Genomic DNA, 19,596 nt, shown 5'->3' with positions numbered 1-19,596 from the left:
AAAAGTGTGTTGCTGCCACATGACACCATCCCTAGAAACTTCAGCAACTGTCAGTATCACCGAAGAAAGAACAGTTTCTTACATGACTGTATTACCATTATAACACCCAAGAAATTTAATATGAATATAACAGCATCCACATACAATCCATATACAAATTTCTTTGATTGTCCCAGCAATATCCTTTATTATTAACTTTTTTAAAAAATTTAGGAACCTTAAGAATCATACACCGCATTTAGTTTTTATTCCTCTTTGGCCTCCTTTAATCTGAATTGTTTACCTTTTTTGTCTTTCAGGAGTCAAATACTACAACAAAATGTTAATATTAAAAATGTATTTAGTATCAAACTTCATCAGAATTAGTAATGAGGCTGACTTCTGGTTCTGTTCTTTTTCTAGCCTCACAAATTTTCCCTTAAGACCTTTTTATTCAGGTCCCTTCAGGGAAGTTACTTACAAACTCTCAAAGAAGAAAAAGCCACAATGGAACACAAAGTCATCTACTGTATATACCTAACTTGCTGTACACTGTATATTTCACAGTATTTTATCTGTATCTGATATAAGTTATGTTTTAAAGGAATTTTTACACCAACAGTTGCAATCTGCCAGTCCACCTGGATTATTTTAATAATTCTCCGTAATTTTTTACATAGTTTCTATTTTATTATAAAAACACAGCACAACTAAAGCTTGACATGTTTTACTCAAAATATAAAACATTAATAAGGTAATTAAAATAATCATGACAATTAAAAAGTTTTTTATGAGGGTAATTCCACAAATATCCAAGAATCAAGTCCCAAAATATGTTATAACCCATGCTGATAATGCTTTGCCAAATGTAGATTCAGGTAATTTTTAACCACAAAATTCTATATAAAAGAACAGGGGTATGTGACTCATCACAAATGATCTTTGTATCTTTCCAGAATATAGATATTTTAAAAGTGTAATTTAGAATAAATTGGGATGTAGTTTAAGACGTAGTAGAATGTTAATTTAGCAAATGATTATAATAGAATGCCAAACTGCTTTCATCCCTTTATGATCCAAATGCTTTCTGGAATCACTGAATTGAAAAACTGAATCTGCCATCAATACTTCCTGATTTGGGTTTTTTTCATTTTTTTTTTTTAAACAGTACTATTACTCTTTAATATGTCAGCAATTAATTATGTCTTTAAGTGGCATTTTCTTAAAACCCTTTCCACATCCTCTCAAATCTTTCCCCACCCCCACCCCAAATTAATCTAATCTTTCTTCATTTGTCAGAGCTATTTCTACGACTGGATATTCCTGTTTGCTTGCTTTTTAGAGAACTTGCTAAATTCATCACAACTTCTGAACCGGGCTTGTAAACGAGCCCTTCGCATCTTCGCATCTTCTTGCTCTGGATCTCTCTTGCTGCCTGGGCTCTCCCACAGCTGCTTGAACCTCCTAGGGCCCCTCCAGCTGCAGCGCCACAGGAGCGTCACTGCTGTCACAAACACGCAGATCACAGCTGCACAGCCCCAGTTTAAAAGGTGTGCTTCTCCCTCTGCCTTTAGCATTTAAGCAAGTCATTCATAAAATTACCGGCAATTTTCGAAAATAAAGAGACTTAATGAAGAATACCATGAGTATTTTCTAATTGTTAAGAGATATCTGATGAACCCCAGTATTATTTATCTTAACCACTGCTATGGAAATTTCAAAACACTCCTTTCTGGCAAATCTCCCCTGTTATCTCAACATAATATAGATTCTATGTTAAATTACTGTTTATAGACATGTGCTTTATATAAGCAAATAAAATAAAAACCAGTTCATGTTCAATAGTTCCCAAATTATGAATCTGTTAAACTCTTAAAACATATTTTATAGAAATCAAACAAAATTTTATTTCTATAAAAACAAATTTTATAGAAATCAATTTGTACCATCACTTAAAAAGTATAAGTGGTTATTAGATACCTAGGTTCACTCTTAAAAGCTTGTTTTAACTGTAGCTCTAATATTACAATTCTGAATACATTTTTTCCTACCCCTACCAAATCTGGTGTCCCCAGTTAATGAAAATCCTAAGTCTAAAAGACTTAAAAAGACACCTACTGTTGAGGGAAAAATTATTTTGGCCAGGTACAGAGGGTACCAGGTGAGCTAAGGAAGGGTCCTCCGTCTCATGGAAGTGGTTAAGACTTAGGAGTTATGGAACATAATACATGGTCAAAACAGCAGATCATCAGTATCCGAGGATTCTGACTACTGAGGCAAGAGAGTTCTACATTTTTAAACTTTAGAAGTATAAAAATGGTTGGTCAAACTTGCTAAGATACAATGAAGTGTAGAATATAAAATATAATCATCTAATCTGATTTCTTTTAATAGTAACTAGCCTATTCTAAATCCTTTGCAACTAAGTATCATCTAGAAAGTCTCCTAATAAATTAGTTTTCTAACAGGATGACATGAAACAATACCCTTGAATGATTGTTCCTACTACATCAAAATTAATGTCAAGTAAATACAAATAAATTATTGCCTTATCTTTTAAAAAATTATTTTGCTTTTAAGTGTAATCCTTCTTAGATCAGGTGGTAGGAGAGAAATGGGAAGACAAAAAGATTGGGAGGGAAATAAGATGGGTCTCTAAATGCTGGAGAAAATAAAACACAAAGAGTTGGTGTCTTGAAGGAAACATTAAAGTGACATTATTTCCTATATTTTCTGAACTTAAATTTGAAATACTTACTGTACTTGCTCCAGAGATATGATAAATCAAAATCACAAGTTGCATCCAGCCTTTCCATTCATCTGTTTGTTCTCTATTTAATACTTTAGTCTGTGCAAAATAATCAATATTTGTTTTAAAACTCATCAAGACATTATTATTTAGACAGAATATATTAAGCATGTTAAAATTTTTCTTATAGGATATAAATTAATCCTTCTTTCAAAGAACCTTGGGGGAAAAATAGTTTAAGACTGTCATTTAATTTCTTGATAAAAGAGATAATGAACTATTTAAATATAATATGAATTTTAAAATGAACATAAAAGAGATTTTAAATATTTGATACATATGGTTTTATATTATTTTTTAAACTGTGACAGATATCTTTATAAATCCAAAAAATGGCATTTTATAATTTTCTTTAAGAAAATCTTAGAATTTCAGTTAGAAAAAAATCTCATAGTTCTCTTACACTGTACTGTGAAGAAAAAAGCTCCATTATCATACTTTATTTTCTCTAGAATATTCCCACTGGGGATGAAGAACTGATTAATCATCCTCATATGAAAGTTATTTCTTACAAAAGAATTTATTAATTCAAATAAATCATGACTTATAAAGGAGTTACATTTATATTCTGAGCAATTACAGCAAAGCTAAAATAGGCATTCAGAACACTTTTTAACGGTGCCCACATTATTATGTAAGTTCTAATTTGTGTGTGCATGCCTGAGTGTATAAATATATAAATAGAAAAAGTGTTTATTAGTGTAATTGTATGCTTTTAACTTATAAAAGATAATAGTATCTCATGTTTGTGGACCATCAGAAAGTGAGGAGCATCTCTACTTTTTCCATCCTCAGGCAGGCAAAATAACACCAAGTCACAACATCTTTTTCACAGTCATTATTTTCCAACTTTTCAACAATCTTTATGAAACTGAACTTTCTCCAAACTGTTCCAAAAAAGCAACAGTTAAGAGTCCACTAAGTGGCGTACAACTGCAATATTCCTCCATCTCCTTCTGTGTGTGAATGTTTGTATACGATGGCAGGATAAATAGTATTAATTCTTTAATCCAGACTTCATAACAAGATGAGGAGGATAACATGAACTAAAAAGAAAATGATTCTTACCTCCTTGGTATTTTCATTGTAAAATACTCCCAAAACCAAGATGTAGATAATTGGAATAAAGAAAGTTGAATGTGTATAAAATTTGTTTTCCTTCATAAATAGATTTGCCCGGTCACACATATAGAAATAAGCCATAATCAGGCCAAGTTTGCAGAAAGACTGTAAAAATACTTCTAATGGAGACACAGAGGGATTGATAATATTTTTCTTTTCTTCTCCACTTTCCAAGTCAGTACAAGGCTTATTCTTCCGATGAGCATTACGATGAATTATATAAAAAATTAAATATCCAATAATAGATAAAGTGAAAAAGCAAGCAGCTAGCTTCTGTATGAGAGTAAGAGGAGGCCGAGGTTGACAACAGGAACCATCTACAGGCTTCAAAATCTTATTGCAATACACGTTCATAAGAATCATTGCACTCTGTGAACAAATCAAGTGATTTCGTTATTATCTTGTCAGTAATGTATTTCCCATTAGGTTTTCTCCTGTGAATACAACTGACTTTTTAGCACTGAAACCAAAATGCTTTTGTACTTTTTACTACCATTTCCCAAACAATCATGTAAATAATGATAGTCCTTCAATCTGTAAATAACTAGTTCAGGGTTTTTCAAACTTCTTGGGTTATGGTCCATAGTGAAAAGTTCATTTTATAATGTGACTCAGAATATATATATACATACATACATACATACATATATATATATATGAAACAATACCCATCCTTACTACTTGGAATGCATCTGAGTTTTTTCCATTCTATTCTTTAAAAAAAGATAAAAATACAGATTTCATGACTGTTAATGGGCTGTGACTTTTAGTTACAAAAACACTGACAGATGTCAAGGACCAAAGAACTGTAATTAACAGATGTTCAATACAGAAGATACCAAGATACTTAAGGTACACTTCCAGTCCTTAGATATGAAAAAAGAATGTAGAGTAACTGCCACCAAAAATGATTAACTCTTAGCTAACAATATTTATAATATGCCCTTCATTTGGTTCACAAGTTTATGAACCACTTGGGATTCAACAGTTTTAGTGTTTCTAACTTGAAGTGGAATCTTCAACATAGTTTTATCATAATAAAATATTCTAGGCAAGCTATCAGGAGCCGTTCTAGCTGAAGGTTCAGTCAAATTTAGTTTTATGAAAACTTCATGGTTCTAAAAACCTTTAGAACTCTAAAGCATTCAAAGTATTCAGCCATTTAGAAAATCTCATTCTCTCAGCTTTAAGACTTTAGAAGATTCTGAGCCTGGGACTCTTGCAGACACTAGTCTACAAACTCCATTCCAAGGTTCATCACCAGTTCTAGGGAGTCCACAAAGCCCTTGAAAAAGTATGGAGAAGTGTTGTGTGCGTGTGTATGCAAATATGCATTTTTCTACAGGAGAGGAATGGAACAATTACTTTTTATCAGATACAAGGGTTATGTGATACTCAAAAAGATTCAGGACCACTACTTTACCTGTTGTACTATGTGTGAAAATTTATAATTATCCAGTTCTCTCTTGTATTTAAACTACAATCCCTTTCCACCCATCAATCTGGAGTTGTTCAGTATCTACTCTGTATCATGATTAATGCTTAGGGTATCAGAATTAGAAGGAAATAATAAATAAAATGTTCTCCATATTAAAATATGCTCTTCGTGGAAGCTTAATTTTATTTTAAGGTTTAAGGCAAAGAGAACATGGAGCAGCAGTTTCCAAACATGAATGTAACGAGGACTTAAAAGCTTTTTAAGAGTAGCACTGACTAAATGAAGCTGCATTTCCTTCCTTCCATAACCTTCTTCCTTAGAGTATATGAAAACTCTTACATATTCAGCGAGGTGATGAAAAGTCAAATTATTTCTAGATCTATGTCTAGACAGAAAAACTGAAAATAACTGACTGCAATTCAGTTCAGTTCAGTCGCTCAGTCTTGTCTGACTCTTTGCAACCCCATGAACTGCAGCACGCCAGGCCTCCCTGTCCATCACCAACTCCCGGAGTTCACCCAAACCCACATCCATCGAGTCGGTGATGCCATCCAGCCATCTCATCCTCTGTCGTCCCCTTTTCCTCCTGCCCCCAATCCCTCCCAGCATCAGAGTCTTTTCCAATGAGCCAACTCTTCGCATGAGGTGGCCAAAGTCCTGGAATAGTGATATATAGCTATTGGTTAGATATTACAGTCCCTACTGACAGATACAAGAATTCTTACAGTTTCTCTGCTTGATTCAGGAAGATGTAAGCCATCCAAAGATTCCATGATGGTTTCTTGAGCAATCAATTTGGAAACACTGAACACCTTAACATTTGATTTAGAATTTCTGGTGCTGCTATTCAAAATACTGACTGCAGCTTCATTGTAGGCATCTATCTTCTCATTAGTGATCATTTTCCTATTTTCACTTAATAGATCTTCATAAACAGGATCTGCACATGAAACATATTTTTAAAAATACACTTAGAAGTCCCTACTGGTAGAAATTATAATCATGCAAGTTAGTTAACTGCATTTCATATTTTGTTATTAAAGTTGAGAATTCCAAGCACCTAATAATTCATTTTTTTAAACAGTTGACCAAGATTTTGTAATAGATTTCCTAGCTTATAGTCAAATTTTGAATCAATCTATACCTCTCTTCAAATTAAAAGACTTTTATACCTCTTCTCTCTTAAGTACACAACTCTTAGAAAACATTTTTATGTTCTAGCATGTCTTAAGAGTGAAAATTTTGGATGCTGGATTATATCAGGTAACGGGAATTCAAAACTGGATTATGGAAGATCGCCTAATTAAGAATAGCAGTCAATCTTTTTTTTTTCCTCCTGTTGCTGCTTATTTTTGCAAACTTTATTCCCACAATTAGGAGGTAATATTACTAATGATCAAAGCTTTTTACCACTTAGCATAATCATTTAACTTTTTCTCACTTTAGTAAGAGAAAGGTTAATGAGTCTGTAAATGAAATAGTGATTTTGGAAGAGATTATTACCATCCTTGTTATTTCTCTCAGTTTGACATTAAACTTGGAAATAATTATAAGAGTTTCGAACAAACAACTTAAATTGCTAAAATACCCAAGGCGTTTCATATTGTGCAGGGCATTAAATAATGGACATTCAATAAACTTAAGTGAGTTGATCTAATGTCAACTTTTTCTTAAAGAATTTCATTGCCAAGTACAAACTAGATGGTTTGAATTTAAATATATTCTGTCAATTCCAAAGAATGTTTACTTCCGATGAGTCTAATATTATGAATCAGATAATTTTTTCTATATTTCCCAATCACAATGAAAACTTGATAAGAAATAAAATCAAAGGCAAGGCATCTAATTTGCCTTTAGGACTTATTCTCTTTGTTAGGTTCTATTCTAACTGCTGAGACTCCTTGGAGAATTTATTTATTATTAATTTTTTACTTATTATATTTATTAGTCTATCTGTTCCTTAAATTCAAAACAGGAAACCAAATAGCTCAAGTTTACTCTAATTTTGCAAACATTTATTCTCATAAAGTAGTAATTTTGCTTCTTGAAATAGATAATAGAAACTCAAGCCTCAAAACAGATACAAATGACATTTTTTCATTACTTTTACCTTGTAAGACCCAATAAACATCACTCGTCTTTGCCAGTTTTTCTAAAAGTGGTGCTATGGAGGTAATATTCATTTTATATTGAGAAAGCGCTTCATTGCTGCCATTGTGAATCTTGATAGACCACTAAGAGGAAGTAAAAATTAAGCATTAATTCAGTATTTATCACAGGAAAATGAAAGTATATCATTTCCTCTATTGTAAAAAAGGTTCTCATTTTAAGAGAATTCCCATTTTTATTCAATATTAGAATAAAATATGGTCAATTATTTCATGAAATGCATGAAGGCAGTTACAAAGAGCTGATAAAAAATTAGACTTTCAATGCATAACATTCAAGAAAAAAGAATGTAATTTTAGATATAAAAATAATATTGACATTTACCATCAAATTTCCTAAGTTCATCAGATCTTTTTTATTAAAATTATCAGTCTAATTAATTACAAGAGAAATAAGAATTAAAATATAAGTATAATCAAGAATTCTATTTAACATAAGTTAATTCTTTCTTAGCATGTTCTTAAGTATATGAAACAAAAATCATTTCTGTAAGAATAGAGATAATAACTTACTGTGGCAGCTCCTGCTACAATCACATGGGGCTTTGCAACAGAATCCTGAAGAAAGAAAAATCTTTGTAATAGTGTTATAGTTAGTTCAGGAGATTAAAACAAGTAATACTACTTAACTTTTTCCCCTTATGTTCTTCTTCTATTTAAATGCATTTTAATTTTCTAGGGTTCCTATTCAGATTCTTGTCACAACAAGATGGACATCCTATGCTTAAAACCTTACATGGCTGTATGACTACACAGGATGGCATGAAGCTTGCATGGCTAATTCTTTGGTGTTCTTTAAGATAAAACTCAACATTCAGAACACTTAAGATCACGGTATCTGGTCCCATCACTTCATGGCAAATAAACGGGGAAACAATGGAAACAGCAAGAGATTTTATTTTGGGGGGCTCCAAAATCAGTGCAGATGGTGACTGCAGCCATGAAATTAAAAGACACATACTCCTTGGAAGAAAAGTTATGACCAACCTAGACAGCATATTAAAAAGCAGAGACATTACTTTGCCAATTAAGGTCTGTCTAGTCAAAGCTTTGGTTTTTCCAGTAGTCATGTATGGATGTGAGAGTTGGACTTTAAAGAAAGCTGAGCACTGAAGAATTGATGCTTTTGAACTGTGGTGTGGAGAAGACTCTTGAGAGTCCCTTGGACTGCAAGGAGATCCAACCAGTCTATCCTAAAGGAATTCAGTCATGAATATTTATTGGAAGGACTTATGCTGAAGCTGCAATTCCAATACTTTGGCCACCTGATGAGAAGAACTGACTCACTGGAAAAGACCTTGATGCTGGGAAAGGTTGAAGGCGGGAAGAGAAGGGGACAACAGATGAGATGGTTGGATGGCATCACTAACTCAATGGACATGAGTCTGAGTAGGCTCCAGGAGTAGACAGGAGTGATGGACAGGGAGGCCTGGTGTGCTGCAGTCCATGGGATTGGAAAAGAGTTGGACATGACTAAGCGACTGAACAACTGAAGATAAAACCCAAACCAAAAAAAACACTACTAAAGTCTAATATGGCCTAATATTATTCTGAATTCTGAGTAAATCATGTAAAGCTCTAGTATATTATGTCAGCCAATTAAAAAGTATCTTTGGAAGCCTACAGGGTACACAGATACAGTGTTAAATAAAAGTAGGGCTCTAAGGAGACAAGAGCTTTTGGGTCTGGTATGTATTTAACAAAGTTAACTGACTATGATAGACCATAATGTGGGAAAAAAACAAGGAGAAATTTGGTAGAAATCCTCACCTAATGCAAACTGTATTATTTATAATACTACCAATTATATAGAGGCTTCCCAGTTGGTTCAGTGGTAAAGAATCCACCTGCCAAAGGAGATCCCTGGGTTGGGAAGATCTTCTGAAGGAGGAAATGACAACACAGTCCAGCATTCTTGCTAGGGAAATCCCATGGACAGAGAAGCCTGGCGGGCTATGGTCCATACGGTCACAGAGACACAACTGAGCACACACACACCAATTGCACACTGCTTGGTAATTTACTAAGTATTTCTCTTAAATTAGCTCATTTTAATATAGACTCTTGCCACTTGTGAGACAGGCAGGGAGATTACACAGGTATACATATACATATGTATACACCGTTTTTTAAAAAAGGCTACAGACTCAGGTTTATAGGTATTGCTGAGGCCTGGCAGAGACAGAACCAGAACTTAAGTCTCTGACTACTGAGTTCAATGCACTTTTCACAACACAGAAGACCTGATATTACGATCATGTGCACAAGAAATGATTAAAAGAAAGAAATCAGAAAACATCCAAGCCATATACAAAAAGAGAAGTGACAGTTACTGTCTCATTATGAAGGTAAAACATGCTAAGTGTACAGAATTATGAAAGCAGAGAAACATAATCACAAAATTAGTCTATTTCCAGGCTAGCATGCCCCATTTTATATTGCTATTTTACTGAAACTTTTTCCTCATCCGTAGGTGGCTCCCTTTCTCACTCTTCACGGCAGCTATCCCAAATCATACTAAATATTTTTCTTACACAGGTCCCACCTGCCCTCCTCCTCACTTTTGGCATAAAGCCTAATCCTCAAACTTAGAGAAAAATAGAACTCATCTGGTCTGTGTGCTCTTGCCTTCCTTGCTCCATTCTCACAACTTTTCCCATATACTCACACAGTCTATCATCTTCTGATAGATGGAGAGTTAGACCAAATATGTCGCTATTCTCCTTAATGGCTAAACGGTTACTCTTGAGTCTGTATCTCCTCCCTTTTTACATCTGGAGCTATGTCTGTAAGTTATCTTCTCAAACTCTGGAATTATCCCTTTCATCCTCTTCTCTTCGTCCTTCTCTCAATCCACAAAATGTGAAGTCATCTTTATCCTCAGAAAATGTTCCTTCAATTCTGTCTCACTCTCAAATGCTTCCCATTCACTCTTGAGCAACAGATTACTCGGAAGGGCGCTCAGCTTTCACTGTGCTAACTTCTTTCTCATTTATGCCTCAACTTATCATGTTTTGATTTTGAGTTAGTAATCCATTAAAACCTCCCTCAGAGCCCATTAATGAATTCTGAATTGTCAAGTCCTGTAGTTGCAGTCTAGCCTATACACTTCCTAAAGTGACACTACTGTTCACTTTTAACTCTTTCCTTCCCTGTGTGTTATATTACAGCTATTCTTCTGCTTTTGTTGCTTTACCTCTTTTATCACCTTCTCTCAGAATCTTTTCTGTTTCATTCCCACATTCTCTTCTTTAATCTACACTTGCTGTCTATTGAATTATTTCCATTCAAGTAGCTTCAAATATTACCTCACTTCCTACCAAGACTCCCCAAACTGGTCTCAGTAACTCAGACCTAATGTTTACCATTTATCTACAGAAGAAAATCTAAATTGCTGGTTTCCTTAATTTCCCATATCTGCCAAATCATCTAGAAGCTCTTTGAGGACAGGAACTCTGTTATGTTCATCAAAGTATCAGCAGTGTTTAGCCTGAGGCCTAAAATATGACATGATTTATAAACATCCGTTGGATAACAGTAGTTATTTAAATTCAACTTTGCTTTTATGCCTCTAGGTATCTGTAAGGTTATTTCAGTTCACATCTTTCTAACCCAATGTTGTTCTTATCTCCTCTGTAAAGCTTTCTTAGATCTTCACCTATACTCTAAACAACTCTTATCCTAAGTGCCTCTGTCCATGGTGCTTTCATAGTTCTGTGTGGCCAAGTCTATTGTTACCCTTCATATTATCATGTCATCATTCATAAGCAAGTCTAGTCTATCTTTTAGATTGCATACTCCTGGAGGGCTGAGACTGGGGCTAATTTCTAGCCACATTCCTAATACTGAGAACAAAGCTAGTTATAGTACAGACATAATAAAAATATGTATTCTCAGGATTCAGCAGCTTACTATGGAAACAGTAAAAAACACATGAATATATGCATATAAACATACTCCCTGAATAATTAAAACCAGTCAACTAATCAATCTCAGGTAAGTACATGACCATTTATCCAATAAGCTGAATATTTCCTCTCCCCCAAGAATCAAAAGGAGTTTTACAATAGAACCTAAAGCTCCAAAATCAAGTTCTAGCAAATTATAAGAACAGAAGATCTGAATATGCAATATATCTTCAGCTTAGTCGTAACAAAGGTTTTTGTGATCTTGCTTGAGTTCTAAATTATATTACACTGATGTTGTTTAACTGTGAATTTCTACAACTTTAATGGATATACTTTCAGGTTCAGCATAAATATAAATCACATGTTTAAATCATCTGAAATACACATAACATTATTCTTATTTCTGGACATTTAAAAACATATTATTAAAACAAAACAAAATTACGTGAGATCTAAATTTTCCAGAAAGTTGAATTCTAAAAGTTGTCTGTATGTTTGTTTTTTGAAAAGTTAAACATTTTCTCAAAGAATCAAAGTTAAAAATGTTGACTAGGTTCTCACTGGATCCTACAAAATTCTATTAAGGTGTTACAGTTGCCGTATTAAAACACTTATTGTGAAAAGAAAGAAAAAAAAATACCATTGCAACACAAGTAATTAAGCAAAACAAGGCCAACAAAGTCGAATATTGTTTTATCCATCCCCAATGCAAATACCTCTGGGAAAGGATACAGGTTTAATTAAAGGACTGACAAGGAGATGTATGGAGACGCTGTGGGAATTCTAAAGTGGACTTGTAAGAAGTTAGGGGTTTTCTGAGGTTAACAGCACTCTTGTCTTCTATCTAATTTATCTCCAAACATTATGAGCCAAAACATACCAGGCTTGACTTTTAGGTCACAAATATAATAATAAAAGGGAATAAGGATATTAAAAAAAAATTTTTTTTTTCACAAGTATCAGGACATAAAAGTTTGAAGAACAAAGTGGAAAAATGCTCAAGAAAATGTGTATTGTGATAGAAAGATTATCTGAGTTTGAATTAACTGAGCTATGGCAACCTACTCTAGTATTTCTTCCCTGGAAAATTCCAAGGATAGTGGAGTCGAGCAGGCTACAGTCCACAGGGTTGCAAAGAGCCGACCATGACTGAGCATGCAAACACCCACAACAGTAACAGAAAGCGTCAAATCCGTAAAGTGTGGTGTAAGCCTGATCACCACAGGGTTAGAATGGTGATGTCCAGAGACACTGACAATTAATCTAGCATGGTCAAAGTCAAGAAGGCTGGTATAAAGTAGAGGAGAGTAGGGCAGGTGAGTGTAGGAGAATGAGCTTTCAAAATCTGACTCCTCAAAACCAGCAAGGCCATATTTTCAAATACAGACCTCAGTCCACACTTTGATACACTGTTTCATAGAACCATTAACCTCTGGATGCCACAGAAAATCCTAAGAGAGAAATGTAAGAAAAGAAGTCAAAGAAAATACTATGTCCACCATTCAAAACAAACTTTAACACATCTCTTACAGAGTAGGTAAAGGGAAAACACTACCTTATCTACATCATCATCCTCTCTCATCCCAATTGGGCAAGCCTCACAATAGTTCTCTGTATGTCCACTTCTGCTATTCTCTAGAATATTTCCACACCTTTTCAACAGAGTAATGTTTTAAAATTTAAAATCTGATCTTGCCACATCCCCGCTTAAGTATTTAAGAATTTTCAATCAATTGCCCTGAGGATAAGTCTCAAAGTCCTTAAAATTCTGAGAAGTTGCAGTCTTGGCCTCTGCCTAGATAGTCTGCCTTTTCTCTGCCGCTTTCCCGCCTGTTCTAACCATACTTTTGGTTTTCCTTCGGCTCTTGGAATGCTCTACATGTTCCTTTTTCCCCACGGCTTTGTTCCTGTTCCTTCCACCTATAATGCTCACAAGCTCTCCCCGTCAGTCTACCTACCTCCTACTTACCCTTGAGGCCTCTGGTAAAGCATCACTTCCTCAAGGAGGAAAACTACTTTTAATTCCCTGTTCTACACATTTATAACGTCCTACTTTTTCCTTTTTGCCATCCTTAGCTTCCCTGGTAGCTCAGACAGTACAGAATCTGTCTGCAGTGCAGGAGACCTGGATTCGATCCCTTGGTTGGGAAGATCCCCTGGAGAAGGGAATGGAAACCCAGGATTTTTTCCTAGAGAATTCCATGGACAGAGGAGCCTGGTGAGCTACACAGTCCATTGGGTTGCAAAGAGTCAGACACAACTGAGCGACTAACACTTTAACACTTAATCCCATGTTTAAATGCTCACAGAAAACTATAATGACTTGCAAGCTCCACTGGATAGATCTAGGACACTGCTGTCTTGATCCCCATCTGTATTCTCAGGACCTAGAAGGCACTGGGAATTCAGAAAATTCATATAATGTTTTCTTATGAAGAGTAATCCCGAATACACACTGATTTCAAATTAACATACTTTCTCCTGGATAGAAATCTAAGAGACCAAATTTTCTATTACACAAAACAGTGCGTGCATTACATGATCTTACTCTACCGGTCGTCTCTCAATACACTACATGTACATGTAAATTAACCAGCGAATAGTTTCAACATCATAACACTGAGCTTACTATTATATGAACTTACCACTTTAACTGATGCAATCTTGTCTTCAAAAGGAATGTTTTCATGCTACCATAATGAGGGAGAGATGACAGAAAAATATTAATGTACAGATTAATTTTATGTAAATAATTCCTCCTTAAGCTGCTTTTGTTGGTTCATTTATACACCATATCCCAATTATCTACCTTCAACCCCAAGGGGAAAAGATCTGTATAGACTACCCCAAAATAAGTGATAGTATTTTTAAAAAGACTTTTTATTTGTGATCTTCAACATCTTAGAGGTAAAGATAAAACTCCCACTATGAATAAGCAGGTAGGCGAACATGCTTACATAAATTATCTTTTTGTCAAGCTTCCCAAGATTCCAATTTAGTCCTAGTATTATCATCTATGGCAGAGACCAGTTGCTGCCCTGTATTTCCCAAATCCCTTCCAGTTAGACAGGACCACATGACTAGTTCTGGCCAATGTACTATGACTTGATGTAATGTGGGTCACTTAGAGGCTGAAGTTCCCAGGGCAATTCTGCTCATCTGGTTTAACCTGATACAGAGACAGAGGAGGTTGAACGTCCCAAATGGAACAACTAGAAAACAGTAAAAATTCCAACAGCAAAGACCCCTGAATGACTGCAGGGAACAAAGCCCTTTGTCCCAGGTGGTAGGACAAGAAGTGCTAAGTATTAAGACTGTGATATGGATTTATTGCTGTAGCAACAGCTAGTCCATCCTCACCACTATACTAATGAAGGCCCTGCCTAAACATGAATGGATACGTAGGACTCTAGGTTATTAAAGATTTCACTCTGAAGATGGTACATAGTCTAGTTGTGGACAAAAATTAAAATCCAAAGACTATAACTTCTTATAACTGTTTCATAAAAAGAAAAAAAAATCATTTCATAATTATTCAGGATGGAACAGGGGTAGTTAATAAGAGGCTAACTGTCTTCCTAAAATCAAAGTTGAAACATTTTCATTAACTAGACAGATAGTATTTATATTAAGAAATAGTTTGTTTCTATCAACAGGCTAAATTTTAAAATTCTTGTTAGTCCTGTTTAAGCAACTTTTCCTAAAAGGGCTTAAAAAAACAAAAATCGAGTTGACTTACAGTGTTGTTAGTTTCAGGTGTATAGCAAAGTGAATCAGCTATACATATACATTTATCCACTCTTTTTTAAGTTAATATGTTGTATATATAGTAGTATGTATATGCTAATCCCAATATTCCAATTTATCCCTTCTCCCTCTTATTCCCTGGTAACCGTAAGTTTGTTTTCTACTTCTGCGACTCTACTTCTGTTTTTTTAAATAAGTTCACTTGTATTCTTTTTTCCCAAAAGGACTCTTGAGACCATTAATTCAATAGCACTTGTGGTGATTCAGTTGCTAAGTCATGGACAGCAGCCCACCAGGCTCCTCTGTCCATGGGATTTTTCCAGGCAAGAATACTGCAGTGGGTTGCCATTTCCTTTTCCAGTACTTCAAGGTATGTTATATGAAAAGAGTTTCCTTGGTCAAATAAGTCTGGGACATTGGGTCAGAGAAAATCACACAGGTGTTCTCCTCTTCCTATCCCTTTAAAAAAGTCTCCCTCTGAGATACAGTGTGTCATGAAATATTTCTCCTTTTGGCATGGCACAGTTAATTCAGTCAATTCAATCTCTTCATTATAATATAACATCTACTATATGTAAAATGACATATCACATATATGTAAGTCACAAGTCATAGTAAAAATAAATAAGCACTCATGAATCCATGGCACAAATCAGTGTTACCAACACACGAAATGAGCTATGTTGGCTTCTAAATTCCCTTCTTCACCCAAAAAGAACAATCATCTTAAATTTCCTTTTTCTTTCTATTTTATTATATAGCTTTGTCACACATATATGCATCTTTAAATGATACACTGTTCAATGTTGTTGGCTTTCACTCCATTTTAATTTTGAAGAATTTCAGTGTCCGACTCTTTGCAACCCCATGGACTGCAACATACCAGGCTTCCCTGTCCATCACCAACTCCCAGAGCTTACTCAAACTCATGTCCATCGAGTATCTTTCCCAGTTTCAGGCTCTTTTCCAATGAGTCAGTTCTTCACATCAGGTGGCCAAAGTATTGGCCACTCATTAGCAGACAGGCTGCCTAAAGACTTTCTGAGCCCAAGGTCACCTATAGACATGGCCCTTGACACAGCCCTGCCCACCAGAGAACCAAGAACGAGCTCCATTCACCAGTGGGCAAGCAACAGCCTCTCCTATCAGGAAGCCTTCACAAGCCTCTAGAACAGGCTCACCCACCAGGGGGCAGACCCTGGCCTCTCACCAGAAAGCCTGTTCAAGACTCTAGACCAGATTCACCCACCAGAGGGCAGACACCAGAAGCAAGAAAACTGCCATACAGCACCCCATGGAACTGAGTCTGCAAACTCAGGCCAGAACCGACCTTGGCACCAGCTGGTCACTGGACCTTGGGTAATGAGAGGGAAATGCACTGCTTGGACACAGAGGGCATCCCCTATTGGAGGAAACTTCTCCAAAACTTCCACATACATAAAAATACAAATGGAAATTTAGACAAAAATGTGGTGGCAGAGGAATATGTTCCAGAGGAAGGAGAAAGAAAGACACCCAAAATGACAACTAATGGCATGAAGACAGGCAATCTATCCGAGGAAAGAGTTAAGAGTAATGGATGCACAGAGCAGGAAGGTACAAGTTTATAGAAGAGTCAGAAAATACCAAGAACAACCAAAGAGATGAAGAATACAACAACTGAACTGAAAATACACGAGAAAGACTCAACAGCAAAATAAATGAGGCAGATGAACGGATAAGTAAGCTTGAAGACAGTGCTGGAAACTACTGCTATGGAAGAGAATAAAGAAAACAGAACGAAAAGAAAAAAGGACAATTTAAGAGATTTCTGGGGCTCTGTCAAATACACCAATAACATAATAGGGGTCCCAGAAGGAGGAGAGAAAGGGCCTAAAAAATATTTGAAGAGACAATAGCTGAAAACGTCCCTAACACGGGAAAAGAAACAGTCAACAAAGTCCAGGGAGCACAAAGTCCCACACAGGATTAACCTAAGGAGGTACAGGCCCAGAAACACAGTAATAAAACCAATAAAAATTAAAGACCACAGTGAAAACATTAAAAGCAATGAAGGAAAAGCAACAAATAACCAACAAGGGAATCCCCATAAGACTATCAGCTGATTTTTCAGGAGAAACTGTACTGGCCAGAATTGAGTGGCATGATATATTTAAAGTGATGAAAGGGATGAAACTACAATGAAAAAATACCCTACCCAGCAAAGGCCTTGTTCAGATTGGTTTGAGAAATCAAAACTTTAGAGATAAGCAAAAACTAAAAGAATTCAGCGCCACCAAATCAAATGCTAAACAAACTGCTCTACATGAAAAACAGAAGGCAACAATTAGAAACACTAAAATTACAAAATGGGAAAGCTCACTGGATAAATCAAACATATAGTAAAGGAAACTACCCTCATACAAATATAATATAAAACCAGTAACTGTGAGAGGTGGGAAGTACAAGTTCAGGATATTTGAAATGCACTTGAAATTAAGAGATCAGCAACTTAAACAATCGTATATATATATGTGTGTGTGTGTGCATGTGTATAGAGATTGCTATATCAAAACCTCATGGTAACCACGAGCCAAAAAACTGTAAAAGATTTACATACAAAAGAGAAAAAAAATCCAAGCACAGCACTAAACACAGTCATCAAATCAAAAGAGAACAAAAGAAGGAAGAAGAAAATGACCCTAAAAAACAAAATCCACAACAGCAGCTTCAGCTGCATGCAACAAATTCTGGTACAGTCTTTTTTCATTTTTATTCTGTTACAAATATTTTCTAATTTTCCCTGTTACAGCTTCTTAGGTACACCCATCATTTAAAAGGGGTCACTTAATTTCCAAATACATGGGCTTTTTAAAAGTACCTTTGGTATTAATTTCTTATTTTGATATTAACCTCTCATTTAAATCCTTTCTTCTCTGCAATCACCCTCTGTGTTTTTTGTTTTCTGACTTTATTGAGGCTTTCAATGGCTAAGCCAAAGATCTCTCTTGGTAAATGTCACAATGCACTTGAAAATATGTGGTTTATCTTCAAATATCTTTTTTGATATTGACTTCTAACATAATTTCACAGTGATAAGAGAACAGTCTCTGTATGATCTCAATACCTTTAGACCATGAAATTTTTGTCATCACAGCCCCTACTGTCAGTATTTGCACTTTTCTTTCTGACTCACTTCACTTAATATAGTAAACTCTAGTTGCACCCAGCTGCTGCAGATGGCATTACTTGCTCCTTCCCCTAGCTAAGTGCTATGCCACTGTACCTCTGTGCCACATCTTTACGCACTGCGTTTGTCTGTCGATGGGCATTTAGGTTGCTTCCATATTTTGGTTATTGTGAACAGTGCTGCTATGACAGATGATGTATCTCTTTGAATTATATTTTTGTCTGATAGAACATGCCCTCACACCTTGCACAAAAATAAACTCAAAATGGCTTAAAGACTTAAACATAATGATACCATACAACTCCATGATACCATAAAACTCCTAGAAAAGAACATAGGCAAAACATTCTCTGACACAAATCTTATCAATATTTCCTTAGCTCAGTCTCCCAAGGAAACAGAAACAAAAACAAAAATAAATAAATGGGACCTAATCAAACTTGGGGCTTCCCAGGTAGCTCAGCTGGTAAAGAATCCACCTGCAATGCAGGAGACCCTGCTTCAATTCCTGGGTCAGGAACTTCCTCTGGAGAAAGGTTACCCACTCCAGTATTCTTGGGCTTTGCTGGTGACTCAGCTGGGAAAGAATCCATCTGCAATGCAGGAGCCCTGGGTTTGATTCCTGGGTTGGGAAGAGCCCCTGGAGGAGGGCATGGCCACCCATTTCAGTATTCTTGCCTGGAGAATCCCAATGGACAGAGAAACCTGATGAGATATAGTCCATGGGGTTGCAAAGAATTGGACAGGACTGAGCAACTAAGCACAGCACAGCACAATCAAACTTACAAGCTTTTGCACAGTAAAGGAAACCATAAGCAGCATGAAAAGACAATGCTACAGAATGGGAGAAAATGGTGCTACAGACAAGGGCTTAATCTCCAAAATACATACATAATAACAACAACAAAACACCAATAATCCAATTTAAAAATGGGCAGAAGACCTTAATAGACATCTCTCCAAAGAAGACAAACAGATGGCCAGCAGGCACATGAAAAGATGCTCAGCGTCATTAATTATTAGAGAAGTGCAAATCAAAACTACAATGAGGTCCCAGTCTACACCAGTCAGATGGCCATCATTAAAAAGTCTACAGATAACAAATGCCGTAGAGGATGTGGAGAAAAGAGAGCCCTCCTACACTGTTTGTGGGAATGCAAGTTGGTACAGCCACTATGCAGAACAGTATGGAGGTTCCTCAGAAAACTAAATTGTCTTTTAATAAAATTTTGTAAGCTTTCTGTATACATACAGAT

The 19,596-nt window shown here is 35.6% G+C and overlaps 1 protein-coding gene across 2 annotated transcripts in view; it reads right to left on the bottom strand.

The window, feature by feature from the left end:
- CASD1 (CAS1 domain containing 1) overlaps positions 1-19,596 on the bottom strand; it is a 53,172-nt gene that overhangs the window by 19,722 nt on the left and 13,854 nt on the right. Inside the window, exons 4-10 of one of the 2 annotated variants that reach the window (XM_027968456.3) lie at positions 14,070-14,114; positions 12,813-12,875; positions 8,030-8,074; positions 7,459-7,582; positions 6,074-6,288; positions 3,857-4,279; positions 2,738-2,827 (exon numbers count right to left, since the gene is read on the bottom strand). In XM_027968456.3, the coding sequence (XP_027824257.1) occupies positions 2,738-2,827; positions 3,857-4,279; positions 6,074-6,288; positions 7,459-7,582; positions 8,030-8,074; positions 12,813-12,875; positions 14,070-14,114 (1,005 nt within the window). The remainder of the gene's footprint in view (positions 1-2,737; positions 2,828-3,856; positions 4,280-6,073; positions 6,289-7,458; positions 7,583-8,029; positions 8,075-12,812; positions 12,876-14,069; positions 14,115-19,596) is intronic. The other variant, XM_027968457.3, reaches the window with a different exon arrangement.

Source organism: Ovis aries, chromosome 4 (genome assembly GCF_016772045.2).
Source record: "Ovis aries strain OAR_USU_Benz2616 breed Rambouillet chromosome 4, ARS-UI_Ramb_v3.0, whole genome shotgun sequence".
Classification (NCBI taxonomy): domain Eukaryota; kingdom Metazoa; phylum Chordata; class Mammalia; order Artiodactyla; family Bovidae; genus Ovis; species Ovis aries.
Note: the sequence above shows the minus strand (reverse complement) of the source record. Positions and strands in the feature narration are given on the sequence as shown.